Consider the following 24,113-nt stretch of genomic DNA (forward strand, 5'->3'; position numbering starts at 1 on the left):
GGCTCTCCTGGTGACCATGGGGCAGCCCTGTGCCCCTGCAGCAAAGAAGGCTGATGGGATCTTGGGGCTGCATTAGAGTGTTGCCATCAGATGAAGGAAGGTCATCCTTTCCCATTACTCAAGCCTGGTGAAGCCATACCTGGAGTGCTGTGTCTGGGTCTGGGCTTTCCAAGAGAGCCATGGACATAGCAGAGTGTACATCAAAGAGGACAAAGATGATTAATGACTAGAGCATATCTCCCTGGGACTGTTCTGCTTCTAAAAGAAGAGGTTCAGGGGTGCTCTCTACAATGTGTATAATTACCTGAAGGGGTGGCGTAAAGTAGACAGAGCCAGGCTCTTTCCAGTGGTGCCCAGTGACAGGACAAGGGGCAATGGTCACACACTGAAACACAGGAGGTTCCCTCTGGACATCAGGAAACACTTTTTCGCTGTGGGGGTGACCAAGTGCTGGCACAGGTTAAACCACACTCTTTATTCTTAGAGACACACAGAAGTCATCTAGATGTGATGCTGGGCCGCTTGCTCAGGATGGCCCTGCCTGAGCAGGGAGGTTGAACCAGATGACCTCCAGAAATCCTGTCCTGCTTGAACTATTCTGTGATGTGTCAACTAGAACACTGCAATTACATTAAAACTGGTTTTTTTAATGGGCTGTTTAGAATAGTATTCAACTTTCAGTTTGTAATGTGATTTTTATTTGAAGTTTTTCACCAAATTGAAGATGTTTTTATTATATATATGGAATAGTTAAGTAAGGCTCTGGGACTTGAATTGATCAGGTTTGAAATTTGGACCTTGTGTATTTTTGTCCTCCTGATTTAAATAAAGTAATGCAATTGACTTTGTTCTATGAAAGAAGAAAATTAATTCCATTATTAAAAAGAAAAAGGCTACTTCCAAGTGCTTTTATGCTCTCTTCTGCGACTGTAAACTTCTGTATAGGTCTTCAAGGAAGAGGATGAGTAATATATCGATTGCTTGGCTGAAAAAGATGCAGTGTTTACCCAGGGAAAGCTTGCCAGGGTAGGTGTGTAAAACAGGAAGGCATTGGCTGGATGACACTGTTCTCCCCTTTGAACATAAAGACTGAGCATTGTTGTCAGTGCAGTTTTTAAAATAAACCCTTAAGGGTTTGCTTCTTTGAAACAATTGTAGACCAGTAGAAATAACACCCATTTCAGAAATTGTGATAATGATGATCTAAATGTTTGAATTTATTCTTCTGTTTTCTTAGTATGCTTGCATCTTCATATCTTCAAACTTCAACGACTGTATTACGTAAAATCATTAGTGCTGCATTCTGCAATAAATGATTGCTTTAATAGTGGTGTCACAATGCCAAGGTATTGCAAGAAAATGCCCATTTTCCAAAATAACTTTCCTATATTGTTGAAAGCTTATTGCAATCTCTTGCCCTAAAACCTTGGATGAGGAAGATGTAATTACTATTCTTTAGAATGTGATTTGTTTTTTCATATACCACCATTCAGATTTGGAAGAAAATAACTCTTGGTAGCATGTCTCACCTTGTATACAACATCCAGGTTTTAATTTAAAAGTTCAAAAGAGGCATTCTTGTCTTGTTTCAGAACTGTAGAATTAGTAACCATGAAATCTTAAATGCAATCTTTAAAACAAAATGTTTGGAAATACAGATGAACATTTTCTCTGCATATATTTATAATTTTTGGGGAAAAAGTAAGTTTGTTGCAAGTAAATATGGAGTAAAGGCAAGAACTTTTTTGTTCTTCTGCTTTTGGGGTGTTGTACCTCTCTCCCTGCTGCTTTTCATGAGTGTCCTACTTTGCCTCAGCAATCTTTTGCTGTTTTTCTGGTTCATGGAAAGCGCCGCAGAGTTTAGCATTTTAACAGGGTCAAAATCCTTTCTTGTATAGTAGACTAAACATTAATTTTCTGTTATTATAATGATAGCTGCTTTAAGTTCAAAAATATGAAAGATACTGTGGAGTTTTTTAGACTGTTCTCTACTTCTCTATTTAATTGCTTAATCATTTAATTCATGGAGCTAATTTAAAGCTAAGAAAATATTGTAAAACCACAGTATTTCTATTTTTCAAAATGCTTTTCACGTCATGCTGACTTGTTCCAACAAGAGAACTTCAGCAGGACAAAACTAACATTTTATTGTGTGAGAAGTGCCCTAGACATGTTGCTTCCGAACTTTCATCTCTAAAGCCTCATCAAGGAAGGTGTGCAAATGAAGTTGTACTCGCTCACTTTTTTCAGGTGCTGCTTGCAGTATAACCTTAAAGCATGTCCTGAAGTGGTCATCTGCCACTAGTCTGTATTACAGTGTTTGGAGGTTGACAAAACTGCTTCACTTAATGAGGGCACTTGAACTTACTTCTATGTCTGAAGTAGAAGGCCTTCAAAAAGCAGCTTGGTAGAAGAGCCATAAGGAGTTCAAAGCTGTTCCTTCAAATAGTAGTTGCAGCAGTTTAAACTACCTGATGATTAATGGTGGTGCTTCCAGTATGGAGAGTTTCTTTCCTCTGCTGGTGCAACAGCTTCTCTCATCCCCTTCCAGTTGTCTGTCCAGATAAGCCTCTCCTGTCTCCCCCACTGATGTCTCTTCAATGCTGTAGCTCTTACCCTCTCCCATACTCTTCTGTGCATGGCACAAAGTTCATCAATAAAAAAATATAATTATGGCTATAGCTTTTTTTTCTGCTTCTAATTTACTTAAAATAGTTTCTGTCATAGCAGAGTATGATCTCTAGCAGCACTGCAGCATCTCTCAGTCTTGGTATGGTTGTTACTATAAAAAGATAAGTTTAGTATAAAAATTACTCATAATACTAAAAACATGAGCAACTGATTAAACTTTGCCTTTCAGGAATTTTTGTCTTTGCATCATAATCTATTTTACCACATCTCTATTCAAAGAAAAGCCCAGAAAACCTATACACAGTAAAATATAATGGTATGTCTGTTCTTTGAAAGAGTTGAAGATTTTACTGGTCTGTTTGGATTAGGTTAATTTCTGATAGGTTTAAATGTGATACATTCTACATTTTTCTTAATGTGTCAAAAGTATAGTTTTGTTGCACTGTGGATAACAGGGAAACTGGGGAAGATGATCCAGGTCACCAAAGGTCTGAAATGCCTTTGCAGATATCCAGACTTGTCCATAGCATTGCATCAGGATGGGGAAATTGGGTTCATAGTTCAGATACTGCAGCTGGATGCCTCAAGTTGAGTGTGTCTAGGTGATACAAATCTTTGTCATTATTACACAAGCTTATGTGGTGTTTTATGATCTTCTGCCTCTTTTTGCATCTGTCATGGCACCTGCACTGGGCAAAGAAATGTGCATGGCATGTAATTAACCAATAAATACGTGGTGATTGCCAACTATTCTAAAAGGCAAAAGAGTATTGAATCAAAAAAACCCCAAAACTACAATAATCAAACAAAATAATCCCCCCAAATCCACCCACCCCATCCCTCCAAAACCAAACCAAATCTAAAAGCAACTACCTTTTCTACTTTTCTGTCTCTCAAGTTGCTAGATAATGGCATAATCAGATATTGGCTTTATTTCTTGTTATCCTTGCCTTTTAAGAGTTTATTTTCCTGTATTTCAAACTCTGTCCTTATTTGACTGGAATTGGCAACCAGTTTAAAACCTCTCAGGTAGAGGTGTTAGCAGATTGCATAAGCTTGAGAAATTCAAATAAAAAAGGATTAACTTGCTTTTAGCACTGGCAAGAAATGCCAGGATTGCTTCTCTTCTCTCATTTCCTTGAAGAAATCCAAGTTGACATGGCTGAAATGTGATGTTTTTTCTCCTTAATAGAAAATCTTGGTGCTGAAATACAAGGAGTTCTGGGTTAAAGGGTTAGGTTTGCCAGTTAGAAGGAAACAAAATGTTATTTCAGTGGGAAATGATAAAAAGTATTAGGTTACATTTCATCATTAAAAATTGTAAGTAAAAGAGACCTTTTAATGGTATCTTATTTTGTTGTTTTGTGGGTTCTTTTTTTCTCCATATAGTCCTTCAACAAAATGTGCTTTTTATTTTAAAACTTTGAGCAATATCTGTGGCACCTGTGCTTTGGTTTCAAAGAAAACCAGACTTGTACATCTGAAATATGTTTGAAATTCAGGGTTCAAGGGCAGTGTGTTTCTGAATGGGCTTGCAGAGCTACTGACCGGGTGGCAAACAATATAAAAAGGCTATTATAAGACTTATTTTGGAATGGAATAGGCCGATGTTGCTTTAGAAAATCAAATAATATTAAAAATCTCTTGCAGTTTCCAAAAAGCTAACAGTTTCCATTTGCAAAAGAAAGTAACTGGTGTGGACTATCCAGACCTGAAGAAAAGGTGGGCAGTCTGTAAAAGGCAAGTGTGTCAAGTACTGCATTAATCACCTTAGAACATGAAGTACATATTTGCCACTGTTCCCAGTGTAATATGTGGGGCAAAGCTCTGCAGATGAAAGTGCAGGATTAATGCAGCAGTAGACAAAATAAAAGAAAATTAGCAAAAATCAAGTAAATTGGGGAAAATATACTTAACCTTATTAGGGTCAGTGCTAAATCAAAATAAACCTGATAAATTGCAGTCAAGACCTAACTTTTGCCCACAAGTAATATATATTTTTATAGATAAAGCAAAATTACTCAAGCTGACAGATGAAAGATAGATGAACCTTCTCCTTCAGAAAGGTGGAAATGCGTCTTTTGAAGTGAAAGCTGAATCCAAGGTGCTTGTTTATCTTGACAGTCTGTTTCACATTCACCTTTCCTGATGAGAATATGTGCAGATCTCAAAGGGAGTATACCCAGGAACTTGAGAAACACTCCAGCCAGAGTGCTGCAAGCCCAGCTGCTTGCAGATGTACCAGGGCTCCTGCCTTGCAGAGCAAATTGCCACTTCCAGAGGGCAGTTGTTCTTCTGGAATAGGTTAGACATTGGACATTGTACAGTTACATTCTGCTTCCTGTTTCTCTCATATTTTACAATTACCTGTTTGTTGGATCTGAGCGATAATTGAGTAATTTTAAAGATTAATTGATTTCATAACTGAATTTGCATTCCAGGGATTCTGGAATTGCAGGAAGCTATTCATGCAAAAAATGCCTTTGTGCTACTTCTAAATAGCTCTATGAATGTGAGACCTTATTGGTTTATTGACTGTAGCCTTTAAACAAATAACTCATCTGTCTTCAACATGATTAATTATTTTAAACATTTAGGGTGAGATTGATTGTCAAAGATGATTAAGATGTTTTTATCTAATTTTTTTTTCAATACAGGATTTAGAATTTAATTAAGATTTTGCTAGCCAGCCGTCTTTTACATGGAAGAAAATATTCTCTTTGTATATTTGTTTAACAGTAGTTATTGGTAATAGATCTATTGAAGGCTTATATTGTAGCACAGACAAAGAAGATTAATAGTTGAGTTTGTAATTTTTTGTGTTTAAACCGAATGGTATAAACAAACTCATAAGTTCCTTATCACAGAGTTTAGATGGGCAATTTCATCTCTTTTTTTATGAATATTGATAGATCTTAAGGCCCAGACTGGGATACTATGCTGTAATAGATGTCACTTGGTGGTGCAGTGTAATCCTCTCTAATTTTCTTCTGATGTAATAAGAATTTGGAAGTTCTTATTTCATCAGAGGGGAGGGGAAATATTTATATAAACAAATACCACTCACCTTTCCCTTAAGTCCCAGCTTTTTTCAGATCCAGCATGTGTGCTTTTATTTTGGTTTTGTCCTAGATGACAGTAAGTAATTACAAAGATATCACCACTTTGCTGTAGACTGACATGGGTGTGGAAATGTTAGAACATGGAATAGTGATTTAATTTATTGGATGCAGGTTTCTCCTAGTTTCTTCTAGTTAGCTTGTATCTGTTGTTCATGAAGTTAGTTTGTGTGTAAACTGAATTTCTCATATAGCTGTTTATATGAGTCAGAATGTTTCCAGGAATTGCTTTGTATAATATCTTCCATTTTATTAAAAACATACTAGACAACAGTTGCTAAGCTTGGGATAAACAATTTGATTTCCTTTCAAGTTTCAAATGTATTTTCTTAGAATTTAGAATCCAGTGAGCTTCACCTATCTCATCTTCCTTAAATTCAGTTTTACATTTTGTTCCATTTTGTTTGTAGGTGCTCTCCCCACTTTCCTGGTTGCACAGTGGGGCTTTTCCCACTGCTGCTGATGCCCAGATGGTCTTCTTGCAGGAGGAGCAGCCTCAGCCATTCTGTGGGTGAGTAGAGGCCCTTGGGATGGAGGCCTGGACAGTAGAGCCTCTCCCCCTACTTGCTCCTCTTCTTCCCAGGCAATCTGTGGATCCCCTCAAACTCTACCTATATGGCATGCAGCATTTGCATTTCCCTCCAGTTTACAGGCAGGGTGGAGGTCTTTTGGCATAAGTTTTCGTCTGGAGAAAAACTCTTAGTTGCCTCCCAGTTACGTGGTTATCAGACTGTGCCTTCCTGCAGCTCTTGGTTAGTCTGTTAACTGCACTGAGAAAGAAGTATCCATTCCCATGGGCCTCTCAGTGTCTGTGGTTCCTTCCATCAGATGTCTTGGTCACAAAGCTAAAAGACCATCAAGTGTCACAGGTCATGGCTTGAATATATTCTGGTGCTTCCTCTGTTTCTTCTACTTCATCAGTCTATTACTGACAAAATCCAGAGTCCTGCTTTGTTAGTAGGAATTGGTGGAGAGGTGCAGGACTGCTAGTTAGCAATGGGTGTGGGAAGAACTAACAAAACCTCATACTTATTTTGGTTTTGTTTTTTTACAGTAAGGCTCCTGTAACCTGTATGTTTTTGAAGGTGACTAGCTAAAAGAAAATCATAGGTTGAAAACAATATGTTCGGTTCTGCTTCTTTTTAAAGACCAGTTTCTTATCTTTCATCTGAAGTAGTTCAACCAGATACTTAATCACTGATCATGAAGCTTTACATGGTGTTTTGAAATGGTGCTTGATTCAACAAGTTAGACAACCTCTTTCAAACTATCAAGTTTTTGCTTTCCTTAAGTGGTGGGATTAAGTCACCTTCATGCTGTGCATTATTTTGTTAGCTCCATTTAGGATTTGCATAGTGCTGTCTTTAAAATAAACCAATGTAGTTCAAAAGCTATATAATAGCTGTTAGTACTAAATGAGCATCTGAGAGTTCATATACTCAAGATTTAGTGACAATAATCTGTTGAAGCATTTAGTAAGTGGGTGCTTGAGTTTGTGGACCTGTACTAGATAACAATTTGTAGCAACTGCAAAGCTACCTAAATGAGAGTCTATAGAAGGTGGTGGTAAAAGGACCCAATATTGCCATTCCTTAGCATCTTCCATTACTTAAAATAAGCACCTCACATCTACAAAAAATGTGTGAGCAAGCAAAGTAGAATGAGAGGAGACTTCTGATATAAATGTACTTTGAGGTGGAGAAGGCTTTCATAGTACCTGCATAAGTATTTTGTTTTACCTTATACAAAGATTATTTCATCTTTTTTAAGACTAGATCATTTATTAGAATCTCTGTTCATTTGCCTAATTAAATAGTACTCAAGTTTGAGCACTCAGCATCTGAGTTGAGTAGTATTTTACGGAGTTCCATGTTATATACAAGGCTGTGGTCAATTAAAGCAGACTTAGTGAATCCTCATTCAGTGCAATGTAAGAACTGTTAAAGTCAGATTAAAAATGAATGTGTTGTTTACAAAATGGTATTAACTTTGCTCATGTTAATTTGGAGCTTTCCTCATTTCAAATCGTAGTTGATAAGAAAACGTTAAAGAAATTTTGTCCTCAATTCCTTGAAACTTTTCATGGCCAATGTTTCTTTACATCTGTCTTGATCTTGATCATACATTGCTTCTTGTTATCCTTTACTTTTGCTCTGTACTTCATTTTGATAGGAAGAATCCTTCCAGAAAAATATTACATTTAACATGTACTGTTCCTACTGTTGTCCAGTTCAATGTTAAGTAATGTGTTGGTCTTGTTGTATTAATATGTTAGAAAATACAGGAGGTTAAAAAAAAAAAATCAGTTACTGATCTCATCCAGGGTGGTAAATCATAACAGATACTATTTGGAGATGCTTGTGTCTTATTCTTTTAATGAATTCTGTACGCAGATGTAGCACTATTGTATGAGTTAAATGATGAGTGGTGGTGATGTTATAATTACAGTCTGAGTGCTAAGTGGTGACTTACATTTTCACATTTTTGTGCTTGTTTTTACATGCCTTTTGATCAAAAAAGTCTCTTAATACAAGTCAGAGACTAAGCATTATATACTATCAAATTACTGTTACATCATTGTTTTTGTCAGTCTTTTTGGTTGATAGTACTACTGATTCTGGCTAATTGAATTATATTTTAGATAGATGTAAGATTTGGAGAGGGTGGGATACTCTTACCTAGTGAAACTGACATGGTCAATGCACGAATACCACATCCACATAGTGAATGTAGCTATTGGGTGTCTGTGAAAGGAATCCTCTCTGTGTTAAGTGTCTGATGTGAAGATTTTTCAAATTCCATTGCACAATTATGTCCCTTTGCTCTGTGTGGAAAGATCTTTACAGTATGAAGCTACATACTACACAGTTGTTAGAAATCTATCTTGGAAACATTTTTCCATATTAGAGTGAAGACTGAAGGTGGTATGAAAATTACCTTTGCTTATATTTTCAATTCCACCGTAAAAAACTGATCAGACAGAGAAATGGCAGGTGTATGCTTATGTTTATCTGCAGTGTTTGACTTGTCAGCGAGCAACAGGAGTAATTTCTGTCATAGGGAAACTCATAGAGGGCAGGTGGCCAAAGCTCCTTTGGCTTGCTGAGATGCTACTGAGGACCAGGATGCTGACTGAGTCCAGCTCGGGATTGTTTTGGGATGTAAGCAAGCAAGCAGCCCTGCCAGCTTTCCCAGTGCTCTGTGCAAAGCCATGGTGCCAGCTGCCTGCAGCAGCCATGTGGGCGGTCAGACGCCTTCCCTGGCACTGCCTGCAGGTAGAGATCTGAGCTGTGGTGTTAATCCTTTTCTGTTTACTCTGCCTTGCACTAAGGGAGAATTTTCGCGTTTACTGCGTCACTGAATAAAAGCCGTTTATGCAGTATGATACTCCTCAACTTTATCACTTCTTCCACTCCTTTAAACTTCTCTCAAACTAGGTTTTTGCACATCTGATGGTAAATTTTCTTGCATCAATAAAATTTGCCATCAGCACAAGACATTGTTTTGGGATTGATTCAACCTTCAGGCAGGGTTGTGTCAGTCTTTTCAGCTGCCCGGTTAAACTGTCTGATATTGTAGTCAGCTCTGCGTATTTTATATCACTATCATCATTAAAAATCACAGTAGAAGTTAATTTGAATATTTTTTCTCCTACGTGTGCTTTTATGGATAAAGTGGATGAGTTTATTGCTTGTTTGGTTGTGGCAGTTACATTTAATGGAGAAAGCATATGCTTGGCGCAGGCGTGGAAAAGCAGCTGAGGGTTGCTTGGAGGGTGAGGGAGGCTTTGCCCTGCTTGCAGGTTTGTTTCAATGTGCTCTCCATTCATGGCTTCCAGCATGTTTCCAAGCACCACACTCTGTGGCAGGCTGATCAAAACATTGACTTTTTCTCCATTAGCTGCATCTTTTCTTTCTTAGTTTCATGTGGCTTCTGTGGTGCTGTCAGTCCTGTCAGGAGGCCAAGGCAGGGGAGTTTGCACAAGGAATGCCTGCAGTCAATGCCAATGGTTCTGGCTATGCAGCTTTGCCTGTTTGAAGATGAGGATTATTCTCAGTCTTTGCTGTGTTCTGCAGTTGTGCTGTTCCTCATGATCTATCAAACATAATTAACTCTTTCCAAATTTATTGTACCCCTGAGTGCCTCTCCTGTCTCCAGACAAAACAAGTGTTTCTTGTTGGTTTACTTTTAGCCACTTCAGTGGTGCTGCCTGAGGGAGGCATTCTTGGCTACCTCTGTAGTCCCAGTGCAATAGCAAACACCTTTTCTTCTGAATACAGTAGAGCTTTTTTCATTGATCTTGATATGTTTCTTTCTCATCCACACTTGTGATGCAGAGGAATTAGAATATGTCTGAAGAGATTGAATACTTTAGAAATACATTTTTCAAAGAGACAATAGCATGGTTTTTCTGGAGATACAGGTCTGGTAGTGGGTTTTTTTGGTTTCCCCCCCCCCGCCCCCGGTGATCTTTATGGTTCTGATTTACAGTTAACAATAATAAAGAGAACAAAAAATCCACTAATACATTTCATAACTGTTGTAGCAGAAGATATATGAATAATATTGTAGCAAATTCAATGATGATTTTAATGAGTAAGTTTTCCATAATGACACAATGTTCCGGGGGTTTTTTTATTCATATACATGTGTGTATCTATAAATACAAAAACATAAGCCTGACCTATAGACCCATCTGACTAAAATTTCATAATGTGATCTAGCACTGTTTCATAACCTATCTAAAGTAGTCCATTTCTTCAGTATCATTTCAAAGAACAACTGCATGGATTTCCAATGTTCTGCATAGTTCAGCATGGTCAGAAATATCTGGGCAAACCAGTATGCTGGTAAGAAAAATACACTGGTGTTGATAATGGAACAGAGGTGGTGTTTGTTTTGTTTTCCCCAAAGTTTAGCTAACAGTCTTAAACTAGTAATATAGCAATTGCTTTTGTTGGTTGGTTGGGTTTTGGTTTTGTCTTTTGGGTTTTTTTGTTGCAATCAATGATGTTTAGCTTCCATTATTGTAGAATAATATTAAGGCAGACTTCTTTATATGTAATGAAGCTGCTATATGGTGATGGTGACGGGATTATAAATCCAGGATTAAATAAATTTATGTTACAAGCCATGGGAATTTCCAGTTGTCTGAAACTGTTTGTATAAATGGATTGACAATTTGTCATTAACATTTGTCTCACAACAAGATTTAATAATTTCTTTGCTTTCTTCCAGCCTTGTAATATAGAGTAGAATATTAAGCATTGTTTGTATATAATATTTGTTTACAGTTTGAATTTGTAAAAAATTTTTCCAGAGGACTGTTTTTATATTGCATGTACATTTGAACATATATTTTCTTTCACTGTTTAATTATGAAGAAGTGTTACTGGCTATGGATATGAATATTAAATAATTATAAAGCTTTGATTTTTATAATTAATCAGACAATTATTGGCAAAAATGTTTGAAGAGTGAGCTAACTTTACAACACAGGAAAAATAATTCTAGGACAAAATGAAAATCTGAAGTAAAATTTTTAAAAAATATATTTAATCTGAATAACCTTTAAACATTTTTTTCTCCTGTACTACTTTGATTTGCTGTTTCTAAAGAATGGGGGAAAAATAAAGACCATCTTGTCAAAAATTCTTGTTATGAAAATTTCAATTTCACTTGATATTAAGATGGTGACTTCAGGTATGAGCTTGGAAAGTTAGTTCAAGTAGGCTCAGTTGGTTGTTCCCATATCCAGAGAAACTCTAGCACTGTGTCCATGGGGTGTTTATAGCCTCTGTTACTGGAAACAACAAAGAAATAGCACACACATGGAGTAACATCCAGACAGTTATTTGAGGTCTGTGTAGTCATTTTGCTCTTTGCTTATTTAGTATTACAGAAAGTATTTCCTTTTTCTTCTCTAATAAATCTCAGTTTTTACCATCTGATATTAGAGAATAGCCTTCTTAGTCATAGTTGCTGTCTATTGCATTTTTATTTTTTCAAAGCAATTGCTGTGCATTGGATTATGCAGTTTGCTTCTGCATTCATACATTTGTGTCGTTGCTTCCATTATACCGTGCCTGGTACAGTAACTAAACCCATAATGTAATGGGGTGGATGCATTTAGTCTTAAAGTAGTCTCTTTCCCTTTCAGTGCTACAAATTTGTTTTATTGAAATCTGATGCAATTATGTTAAAAGCTTCATTTTTAAAAATTTGTAATTCTAAGGGTCGCATTTACGAGCACTTATCTTTTTGTTCTCTTCTTACTACATATTTTCTTGAGTCAGCAGTGATGAGTCTTTAACTTTGGCAGGTTTGGGCTGGAACCAACAAGAAACTACTTATAAAAGTAAAAGGTAAAAAAGAATCACAGCAGACAGCAAATGACACAAATCTTAATGTTTGGTGCCAGCTAGGAGTGTAAATTTACAATGTTTTACTTGTTTGGGTGTGACTGCCTGTGTATACTCTTCTGTCATATGATCACTGAGGGCTAGCTTGTGAGGTAAAGTCCTTACAATTAACTTACTTTTACTTTTTAAGAGCACAGTGTTTATTCTACCGCTGATGGAATACCTCAAGTGCAGTATGTAATCCTAACAACCTAGTTTTGTTTATAATAGTTACGGCTTTTTTCCTGTAAATAAAAAGTTCATCAGGATTTAATTCCACTTCATTTTGTGCTGTTCTGTGAAAATGTCTCTGTATGAAAACTGAGTTGACTTTCAGTGTTATTTTGCTGATGTTCTGCTGGCATTTTGAGGAGAGCAAATGTACAGTTGCAGGCTTGCCTGGTTTCTCTTGAAGTTTGTTGCTGAGCCACAATGGCTATTATAAAGTACTTACTAAAAAGCATAACATTTTAGTACACTTGTCTCAGAAAACATGGTCTGTATGTGTAAGCACAATGGATAGCTTTGCTAGGATGATACTGATGGAGTAGGCATAACCAGCAGCAGCTAAAGTTGCCTGAATTTTGGTGGGTTAGACCATTAGGGCACTGCTGCTGTTTCTTGATAGAGCCATGCTGTGTGTAACAAACACACAGTACACTGGGTGTTTAGTTCTCTGTATGTTAGTGATTAGGTCAGAACCCTGTTTTATATCATGTTTCAGGTACAGATTTAGTATTACTAGCCTTCTCAGTTTTCTTATTGTCTCCAAAAGGTATTTAGACAATTATTGAGTTCTGTCTGTTCTTTGTCAAATCTGCTCTCATGCTAAGAATGAGTTCTAATAGTTGTGCTTCAGCATGTATTCCTTTAAGTGTAGGTAAATGTACCACTTACAAACCTTAAGAGGGTGGATGAAATGTGTTTCTTTCCACTGTTGTTTCTTTCTGTGTGCATTGTATGGTACAGGACAAAAAGGCTGTCAAACCTGCCCTGATCATTGCTGTGCTCTTCTCTTGCATTCCTGGTGGCATTTACTATGTGAGAGAGGTAGGGAAGGGAGCAAGTTACAACTAGTGTTGAGATAATTCAGTAATTCAAATATTTTTGATGCTGAACTTTAAACATGTAAATTGAAGTGCTTTTTGCTACATCTACTTCTGGGTGATTTAAAACCGAAGTGAGAACAACAAAGTGCAATCTGAGAGCAAATAATCAGATTATGCTTTGTTTTCTTTGAGGGTTTTATGTTAAGTAATTTTAATATTCATGATTTAAAAAAAAAAACCTCAGAAGAACTCTGTACCTCAGGTTTAACTTTGACATTGATGATTTTTGTACTTGAAGATAACTGGTAGGGAATCTGTATTCATTACACTCTTTCTTTTACCAGCTGTCTCTTTAGTTTTTGATATGACATTTTCTGTCAAAATAGACTCTGCTTGTAGTTGGCCAGGATATAAACCATTCAAAAAATATTTGCAAAAGTTCAGTAGAGTTTTAAGGAAAAACTTGCCCATCTTAGTTCTTTGAGAATTCAGTGGGCTTTGGGACGTGAGAAGGCAAAGGAGGATTTCATGCAGTCTTGTAACTCTGTGTTGTCAAGTGTAAGGATTGAAAGCAAGGACAGACTTTTGGACCCTTTCTTCTCCACTCACACTTGGACAGTGTGTGGAAGGAGGTTGTATGAACTAAATGGAATAGGGATGGGATCAGAAGAAGGAGAGGAAAGAGTATGGAAGAGGGAAAGGGCTAGGCGATTAAACATGAGGTGAATGGAGATGAGGAAAACGGAGGCATTCAGAAAGGAAGAACTATAACAGTTGGAGGAGTGATAAGGTCTAATGTTTGACGAGAAGATGGGGAAGGAAGATATACAAAGGTTTGTGTCTTTTTATCTTCAGTCTCTGCAATCCAAGCTTGGAATAATTGACAGGTTTCATGTATTTACCATTTACTTACCAAGTTAGTTAGGTCTTGAGTCAATGTCATGTTGGTCTAGGTAGAAATTCATAACTTCCTCTTCCTTACAAGGTATTATCAGGAGAAAATATTTTGCAAGCATTGTAAATCTATGGTGAATCTAATAAATATCCTTCAATGCAAGTTCATATTCTATCCTAAAAATAAATGCACCTTTTGAAAAGAAGTGTTGTCTCAAAAATCTTTGAATACATGTGATACATGTAGACTTACATTCAAAAGTATCTGTAAATGCATCTTGTATTTTATATGTTTTTAATAGTCTTCCTGTTGCTGTCATGGAGTAAAATGTTTCTGCATTTAATTATTTACTAGGCAACAGTAGTGGGGCTTGGAAATGCATAAACTACTGTGGATAGAGTTGGTCTGGAAACCAACTGAGTTGTTAGGGAAAACATTCTGCTAAGAGAAAATACGGTATTTAACTAAATTCTAATTACCTTTGAACATCTCAGAATAATCAGAAAGGGCTCTTAAAGAGCTGTACTTAAGGGTGGATAAAGCAGTGTGCATTCAGAAGGAATCTTGCAAACTTGAGTTCTGAGGTTACCTTGTGCTAGTTTAAAATGGGAAAGAGTTCATTTTCTCCATGGTAGTTTGTATGGGGCTTTCTTTGGATTTGGATTTGTGATTAAATAGTGTTGATAACATGCTGATATTTTAGGAATTGCTAAACAGTGTTAACATGGAGTTGGGGCTTTTTCTGCTTCTCATGCTGCCCCATGAGCAAGTTATCCTGGTGGTGCACAGTGGGTAGGGAGGGGACACAGCCAGGACAGCTGACCCCAACTGCCCAAAGAGATACTCCTCACCACAGCACATCGTGCACGGCAACAAAACATGGGGAAAAGGGAAGAGGTTTGCCAGCACTCCCCCTTAACCAGGACTGGCTGGAGTTCAGTAGGTTGGCTGTTGATGAGCAATTGTGGGATTTTTGCATTATTTCTGGTAGGTTTGTTTTGTTTTCCTTTGAGGAGTTTTATTTTTCTTTCTATACTACTCCCTTTTTCCTTATTAAGCTGTCTTCATCTCAACCTGTGAGTTTTTGCACTTTTGCCCTTCCAGTTCTCTCCCCATCCCAGTGGTGGGTGAGCAGTGAGCCCGAGGCTGTGTGGTACTTGAACTGCCTGCTGGGATTAAACCATGGCATCACTTCAGTTCATTTATGAAGGTTTAAGAAAATGAAGTCTTGAAAAGTTTGACTGATTGTCTGCTGAATGTTTCAAGTTAATATGAAGTACTAATCTGGACTCTCACATGCTTTCAAGATTTGCCAGTGGCATGTTGTATAATTTCCTCTATGTGTGCTTTAAAAGAGTTTGCTTGCTTATTTGGAGAGTTCACCATATTCATTTTATGTTTGACATTTTGCTTCTCTGTTTCACATTGATTTCTTATTCTGGAATCTTAAGTATTACAGAAAACTATTTGTTTGATACTACTGCCCATGAAGTTGAATCACTCTGGTGAAGTTGAGACTGCAGTGAGCCTGCTGCAGTTCAAATCTCTCTACTCCACACAGATATATACTGTAAGATGATGTTTAGGTGTTGCTTAATATGTGTATTGTTTATTGTTAATATATAAGATTCTAGTATCCTCTCAATATGTCATCGGTTCATTTTCTTTTAAAGTTCAAGCAGTATTTATTTTCTGTTTAAAATAAAATAGAAAAGATTGCAAGTCATACTAACTTTAAAAGGGGAGAGAAAAGGTTCCAGTATTCTTGTTCTTCAGTGGTGCATTAGCTATTTAGTCTTGCTTAATATATATATCTGAATTTAATCTATGTATAAAAATAAAAATATATTGATACACTAGTTATATTAAATATTCTAATAATGTTTAAATACATATAAAGAAAAACAGTACTTGAAATCCCTGGAAGAGACAGAGGTATTAAAAATTTACCAAAATAATTTTAATTTTGTGCCATTGTAAAATAGATCATTATTTTTACCTAACTGTAACATGATAGTGTTATTGAAGCACAGAAGTTATGTAGCTATAGCATCTGAGCCTTGTTAGCGTAACAAATGTCACCCACTTACTGCTGGCCACTGTACAACTTTATTTTCAGGCAATTACTACATGGCTATGTTTTGTAATAATAACTGCATCCACAATTGGAGCATCTGTGTGACTGGTATTACAGGGCAAACACAGAGCTGTGGCTATGGGCACGAATGCAAGTGCATTTGTTTTATTCCAGTGTTTGTCACAACCGAGTCTTTTTTTTTGGAGGCAAATGTTTTGTAGGGGAAACAAAAATTATTTCCTATTGAAAATCTCACGCACTTAATGTTGAGTTCTTAGAAGAAAAGAAAATGTTACTGCAGGCTAGTCATTTATGTAGTTGATCACAGTGTAGATATAAATAATATGTATCTGTCTAGTTATTCTGTGTGGTCATTTTGATTTACCACAACATGTGTGGTAAACCTCAATGTAATCAGAAGTCAGTGATAGCTGAACTGTGGTTGCTAGTGCAGGTGGGTGTGTTTAGATGGAAGAATGTAGCCTGTTGTATCTAAGTTCGGTGTGTTTGGACATGCCTCGTACTTGACCTGTACAAACAAGGCTGTGGTCTTTCCAGACTTGCCTGGACAGGAGCAAGCATCTGCAGAGGGGCTGCGCTGGCTGAGTGAAGGTGCAGGACATCATAACTCTTAGACTGCCACCCTCTTGGGTGTTGGGCTTTTTGCTTGGAAACAAATGAGCTTCTAGTGTAACTTAAGTTTATATTAAATATGTAGGGACAAATTTGTCTTAGAGCTTGAGGGAAAGAGTACTATTGTTTCTCCTCAGTTGTTATTCAATACAGCACACCCCCTGCACACCATCCTCAATTACTAGAAATAGCAATGCTGAGATGAGAGGGAAGGTTGTCATAGCTCACACTAATGCTGCTGGCACTATCCTCTTATGTCAAATCAAGTCAGTAAATTATTGAAGAACATATGTTAACTCTAGGAGGAAGCTTGTTGGCACATTAGTGTATATATGGCTCTTTCTTAACTAATGAATTAAGCTAAGTTCAGAGTTAATATTTAGATCAAGGGCAGAAGAGGGCATCTGATCTGACTCTGTGGATATTGTATTGCATACCAAAACTGTGAAGGCTGGATGACAAAATATTAGGCAGGATTGTTTCTTTTATAGCCCAAACACGCTGAAGTTCCCAGTAAAAATAGTAAATTCTTCTCTACAAATAGAACAGTAAACGTAGTGAGGTATGCTGAAAACTTCCTCTTGTTTATTCAGGATTTGTCTAATACAGGTAAAGTTGAATTCAGGGCATAGTTTAAGAGATGAGTGCCACATAAACTCCCCACTGCAGTAGCAATTTGTGGGCAAAATTAATTTCTATTTTTTGCAGCATGTAAGCCTGTGCTACTCCTGAACGTTTGAACAGCTTCAGGAGACATAACTGAGATAGATGGAGGATAAAAACTGAATCCAAGGTTAAAAATACATGTCTTTGATCTTTCTTTATCACATTTGTTGGTCATAAACGCCTAGCTCCAAAGCAAAGCAATTAAAGATTTTTGAAGTTTCTGTTGGGCTGGTGCCAATGACGGGATGGAAAACCTACCCTGAACTGCTATACTAATAAATAAAAGAGCCCGCCGGGGCAATATGTTAGTAGCCGTAGAGATGGTTTTGCCCCCGTGGGAGGCGGATCGGGGCAGGGCGGCTGTCGCGACACGGCAGGCTGACGGCGAGCCGGCAGTGAGCTCTGGCGGCGGCGCGGCCAGCTGCAGCTCTGGCGGGCTGCGGGAGGAGCGGGGCAGCACCAGCCACGGCCAGCAGACGCTTTGCTCTGTCTAAAGAACGGGAAGCAGCAGAATGGACTTCCATGCTGCCTTCAGCGGCCTCGTATTTGGTTGCAGAGAAGATGTAGGGAGGTGCTTCAGCAAGGCGCACAGTGAAAGGATGAGAAGCATCAGACATCAGCGTCAACAAACACACCAATTACGTGGCGGGATGTGCTTTGTGAGGGTGATTGAGGGACAGACTTCCCCGAGAGGAAGTGGAATTGTCATCCTCAGGCTTGTCTGAACTCACCTGGACCTGAGCAGCTGCTAGCATCAGCTTTGCTCGGAGTAGAGGATGGGACCAGATGACCTTAGGATGTCCAGCTGGAGTGGAATTACTTTGCAGTTGGCAGACTTGGAAAGGATGGATCCTCGCTTGAAGTGATGGAGGGTCTCAGACTTGCCTTGAAAGTTCTGAAACTACTTGCCTTGGGAAAAATGCTCAGAAATGTGACTTAGTGACACCATTCTTGAGAGCAGTTCTGGACTGCTTATTACCTGCAAGAGTTATTCTGTTTCTCTGTATGATGTAATTTGGAACAAACAGTTGATGTGAGACATTAATACATTACAAGGTGATATCTATGAGGCATTAAGAGATTACATAACCTGGTTGGTTTAGCTGCTGTGTATATCTCCTATATCTGTATCTTCTTTCCTAGGATGCATTTGAGGCAGCTTCCAAATTTACTCCATAGAGCTCACCCTGCTGGGACAGTGGTTGTCTTTTTTACCTTCCCTTAGATGCAGCTCCATTCTGAAAAAATTGTTCTGGAGTGATTAACCAAAATGTGTTTTCTTCCATTCTTCTTTTGTTCTGATCAGAATGGTGTGGTACTAGCAAACTCTCTGACTGCGTATGGATCCATAGCCTAGGATGTAAGGATTAATTTAAAGAAGAAAAATGGATACATCATGCTTTGGTTTAGACTGAATTTTGCCTACCAATAACTGAGTAAATGGTTGTTTCTTTGCAAAACACCAATTCACAACTACTTGCCAGTGACTGACTAGTGAATATGCATTTGTACTACTTTCTTTTCAACTGAATCTAGTCAAGGATGAATACTCAGATGCAATTTTTCTATTGAAGAAAAACTTGTCCATTCTTTTCTTGAATACTCAAAATTTTTAGCAGCTGTATAGCATTTTCAGATATGTACTAAAAGGTTGGGATTTTGTTTGGTTGGAGTGGAGTGGGTTTTTGTAGCACCTAGGAAACTCGACTGAAAAAAGGATTGTGTGTTACACAGAGCACGATACCACATACAGAATAAGTTCCCCTGCACTTGTGAAGAAATTGTGTTGCTGAAAAGGATGGTAGACTGGGGAGTGAAACAATCAAAACAGCTTGTCTGAATTTACTGAAACTGGGAATAGAAACTCAATCCAGTTAAATGTGGTCCTGAAATTTGCTCCTAAGTCTTTGAATTTTCCATCCATTGGAGCATCCTTTCTATATATGTTAGGTGTCTCTTGGTTTGGATACTTCATTATTATAAAAACTTCTCTATTCCTTTGGTCATGTTTTTGTTCATTTTCTTCTCTTTTTGTGATGCATTTTTTAAAATTTGGTTTTGGATTTTTTTTTGGTTGTTGTTTCGTTGGGGAGTGGGAAATGGTTTTGCTGTATTTTGTTGTTTGGAGTTTTTCTAAGTCTGTGCTCTTAGTTACCACACTGTAGTGTGCAGGACATGAGACAGTATGAATCTAAACAAGTATTTATAAGCCCTGTCTAAGTCAAGCATCTAAGGCAATTTTTGCTAACCAAATATTTGTTCTTAAATCTTGCTACATAAATAATTCATTTCCTAAGACAATCTTTCCACATTTCTTAAGCAGTGCATTACAGGTTATTTAAGCTTGTACTGTCCACTTTCTTGTGATCTTAGTGTTGCTTCATTTTGTAGCATAAGAGAAATTGTAGCTGAATGTGACATTTACTCAGCTTAATATTTTTAATATTTTTTCTGAAATCGTTGGTGTTTAAATATATTTTAAAATGTCTTGAAATCTACATCATAATTCAAGAACATTATGTGAACTGGGAGAAGGCCTGTTTATTAAAGGTGATAATCAAAATTCTCCTTTATAGGACATCAGGTAGGTTAAGTTTAAGTGGAAGAGATTTATTAAACCTACTAGCTTTGTTTTTGGGGTCTTTAATTTTTTTTTTAAGCATTCACCTATGTCATTAATGGGTTATAGTGCATGGGGAGGGTATGCCTGTGGTAAGAAATTTTGAGTAAAGTTTCTTTCTTCTATGGTGTTTCAATTATTCTTTCTTCTATGCTGGTGCGATCCTGACAGCACTTTTCACAAGGCATGCAGGTGACAGAACTGATGTCTTTGCATCCTATTCTGCTATTTTGATATATCAGTATTCCTTACTCTTGTCCTTCCTGCATGGTTATATTGTAGAGACTTCTGATAAATCTTTGTAAGTCTTGATCCAGATTTCCATGAGAGCAAATGCTTATTTTCTGTTGAGAAAGTACATTCATTGCATAGACTGGAAGAAAGGTTAGAGGAGAATTGTTTGTCAGCAGTAATAGTCAGTGGCATGATTCCCACCTTATTCTTTTTGTTTAAAAAAACATGTGAATTTTGAGTTGTGCTAATGAAAAGTCTCCTTTAAAACTCACCTCATTAGTATTGCCTTTGTTAGCAATTAGCACCTACAACTGCTTTAACTAAAGGCCTGGTTTTTTTCATTTTTTCTCATTTGCTTCTACTGCTACTGATTTACTGTGAGGACTGCTGTTCACTGAGGTGTACTGTAGAGGAGATATCTTGAGTGACATGTGAAATACTTCATCATGTAATACTAGATTTTATTCTCTCTGCTGTCTTTTGCCAGCCAAATGGGGGAAACAATGAAATCTCTGCTTTGAGATGCGAAGCATCAGTGTATGTAGTATTTGATAAGGCTATTTGGTAGCTTTTGCTTTCTGCTGTTATCTTATTGAATGTCAACAGGCTTTCCCGGTTAGTACTGCTCAGGCTTTGCTCACTTCTGCAATACTTAGCTTATACGCAAAAGTTCTCAATCTCAGGATTTCTTGGTTGTATTGTGTGAGTTTTTAGGATCAGTGCAGTATCATGATTGTAAGTATCATTGCATCTTTTGAGAAAAAAATTTCTTAATGTTTGCTAGTAACCTCAACTCTTTTCTTCTTCTGTTTTCAGTAGTCTGTTTCAAGCACTGGAATAATTTTGTTCACAGCAGCCCTCAATTAAAATTCTAGTCTTGCTGCTCATGTTGCCACCCAGCGTGTGTTTGTGAGGTTGAGTCCACTGTCACTGTAGCCCGAGAGTGTACAGAGCCAGTCCTTTCCTTGGGGCACTTGATAGTTTTTGTTCAAAACTTCATTTGCCATCTTTCCACTTTGAGAGTTTTTCCAGGATTGATGAAGAATCTGTCTTCACCAAATACATCATTGGTGGCTCTCTAAAGATGCTAATAACTGTTGTGGATTAGGTGCTATCTTCATACTTGACCAATTTATTAATAAGCCCATATTGCCTTGTCTCTGGTCACGGAACCACATACTCTGTAATGTGTTCTGCACACCTTTATACATAGGATTAATGTATATTGATTGCATCCAGTTCCTGTGCCGTATACTCTACTGAGTTTGATCTGAAAATGGATTGGCTTTGGGGGCGACTGAATCCCAAATTTGTGCAAGGGTTGCCATCATGGGAATCTTGCTGGAAATAATACTTACTTGCTTCACTTAGGAAGTGGAACTGTACCTGCAGTTTCCTGGCAGTAGCTTCTGTCACGATGCATAATGTTCTGCAAGGGTATGTAACCTGCATTTTAGGGCCTGTAAATTTAATCTGTATTCAAGGTTTAGGCAAACTGCCCTAAGAAATTATGCTAATCTAAAACTTTTGCATCCAAACTTCCTAGTTTGTTCTTTTTCTAGTTGTGTCATGGAAGTTGCTGTGCAAAATGCCACAAATACACTTTTCTTTAGTGTTTTAAGAGAAACTAATATTTTATATTAAGGTAGGTTGTTACCCAAGACAAGCACATTGCTGTGTATTGTACTGATGGAGATGTAGAATAAGAAAGGTTAGAAAAGATGTGAAGTAAGTAGTTTTTGAGGTTTGCTTTAAGGAGGGCATAAAAAAGTGGATAACTCAAGAGGAAAGGTCAATGAAGAAGAAAGAGTAAGACAAGCAAAGGGTAAAGAATCAGAAAAATGTCCAAGCCAAGATAATTTGTGATACTCTTTGATAGTTATGACTAAAAAAAAAAATACAAACAATACACTTGGGGAAAAACAGATTACCATACTTGCAATCCTCTAGATCACTCCCCCTTAAGCTGCTCTTGGAAACAAACTTTGCAGGTGGTTAATACACAACTGTATGCTTCAAATGAGATCAGAAACTGAATCTAATTAAAGAACATTGCAGCCAACAACATTCTGAAATTGAGAGATTATTTTTATATATTTGGCATAGGATTGTTGGTCTTTTTCCAGACTTGCTGTCTTTTGTTTGTAATACAAGGTGTTGGCTTTCATCCAGCTTGAAACAGAGGAGTCCAAGTTTAATGACTACTGAAGTCAGCAAAATACTTGTACTAGTGTTAACAGAAGCTCAGTGCTGTGTAAACTCTGACTTTCTGCTTTTTTGTAGTTTTGATGTTTAATTCCCTCTGTGGGATGTTGCTGCTTTAAGGTAGAATAAGGGATGCTGCAAGAGGGTTGGTGGTATCTACTAGCATTTAATGTATGATGGACTTGAAGCTGGGTTTAATTAGTATCGTCAAATATTTTCTTTTTTTATAATAAAATAATGTATAATATTTTGTTGTTATTTTTTATTTTTGTTATTATTATTTTATTATTATATCTGCATAGTCCTGTGCAGGCACTTGTTTAGTGACTATTTGAGGAATAAAGACTGTTGATATTGCATCATTCTCAGTTTGTCTTAAAAGTGATCTGGCTTCTTCCATTTTGTGCAGCCATACTGCAGAGTGGAGGAAACTTCTCATTCTGTGATTCCTCGTGGTCTTAGTGTGTTTGAGAGCTGGCTATGAATCCAGGTGTGCATGTATTGCACACGCCCAACCACCCCCAAAATGTGTATGTATTTCTGGTTAGCATACTGCTGTAGCTTGAAAGCAGGATGAATAAGAGGGTTCTCAAATTTCCAAGTGTCTGTTTATTTTTCTAATCAATTCTCAAAAACCTTTGGCCAAGCAGTTGGGCAGCTGTCTTCTCAAGCTTCACATGTCTTCAGCTTAGACTAAAATTAAAATTTCTTGTGCTTATTTTATCTTGTTGCTTTTTGTCCCAACAGATACTTTGTTTTTCCTTTTTTGTGTGAATCAGTTGTAAAAACACAGAAACACATTCAAACTAGCACTGAAAACAGGTATTGCCAGTAGGAGCTTGGAATTCAACATAATTCCTTGCATGATTTTTAAATGTTTTATTTAATTTTGTTTTGCCTAATGCACATGTTCTCTGGAGTCCAGAAAGCACAGTTTCTATTATATTTACTTATTCTATATTTTCACATGGACTATGAGAAATTGCTTTCAGTATAAGAATCAAAGAACAGAGTGCTTTAGCTTCTTTTACATTGGAGTCTTCTGGCTAGATTCTTATTTCTGCATTTTGCATTTTAAGTGTCAAATATGTCAGTTTATCAGAAGACTTTGCCTTTGGAGAAAATATAATGTTTTATGTGGGATATCCACCATTTCTGTATTCAGTGAAATGCTCTTAACTAGAGTTTTGTTAAGTGTCATTTCTCAGCAAAAATAAATCTGGTAAGAACTAATATCTACTTTTCCTGGAGGACTGAGCTGTTTAAATTCCTTCATGTTGACAATTTCTCTTCTAATTAGAAGTGTTGTAAAATTTTGTAGAATTTCTTCACTGTAAGCCGCCAAGAATTTCTACATCAGAATTCTCTGCACAGTATAGATTTCCCCTAAAATTATAATGGCCTGTTTTTGCTTTGCTGTCATATTTCTTATTATAGGGAAAGTTGTTTTCTGTTGTCCTAAGTAATGCACGGAATTTTGTCCAATAATGATGCAGGTTTGGTAACTGATGAATAGCAAGGAACAGTTAGAGCAGTTGGCATTAAAATGCATTCTGAGGAGACAAAATTAACAGAAATGTTAA

At 37.2% G+C, this 24,113-nt stretch overlaps 1 protein-coding gene across 4 annotated transcripts in view; it reads left to right on the forward strand.

Annotated features, from left to right (window-relative positions):
- CRIM1 (cysteine rich transmembrane BMP regulator 1) overlaps window positions 1–24,113 on the forward strand; it is a 173,826-nt gene that overhangs the window by 50,009 nt on the left and 99,704 nt on the right. For 2 of the 4 annotated variants that reach the window (XM_085055222.1, XM_085055221.1), the window contains exon 2: window positions 6,161–6,261. The exons of the other annotated variants lie outside the window; for them this stretch is intronic. In XM_085055222.1, the coding sequence (XP_084911348.1) occupies window positions 6,213–6,261 (49 nt within the window). In that variant the 5' untranslated portion in view covers window positions 6,161–6,212. The remainder of the gene's footprint in view (window positions 1–6,160; window positions 6,262–24,113) is intronic. 4 annotated transcript variants of the gene reach the window in all.

Source organism: Lichenostomus cassidix, chromosome 3, assembly GCF_008360975.1.
Source record: "Lichenostomus cassidix isolate B80296 chromosome 3, HeHo_3.0, whole genome shotgun sequence".
NCBI classification, from domain to species: domain Eukaryota; kingdom Metazoa; phylum Chordata; class Aves; order Passeriformes; family Meliphagidae; genus Lichenostomus; species Lichenostomus cassidix.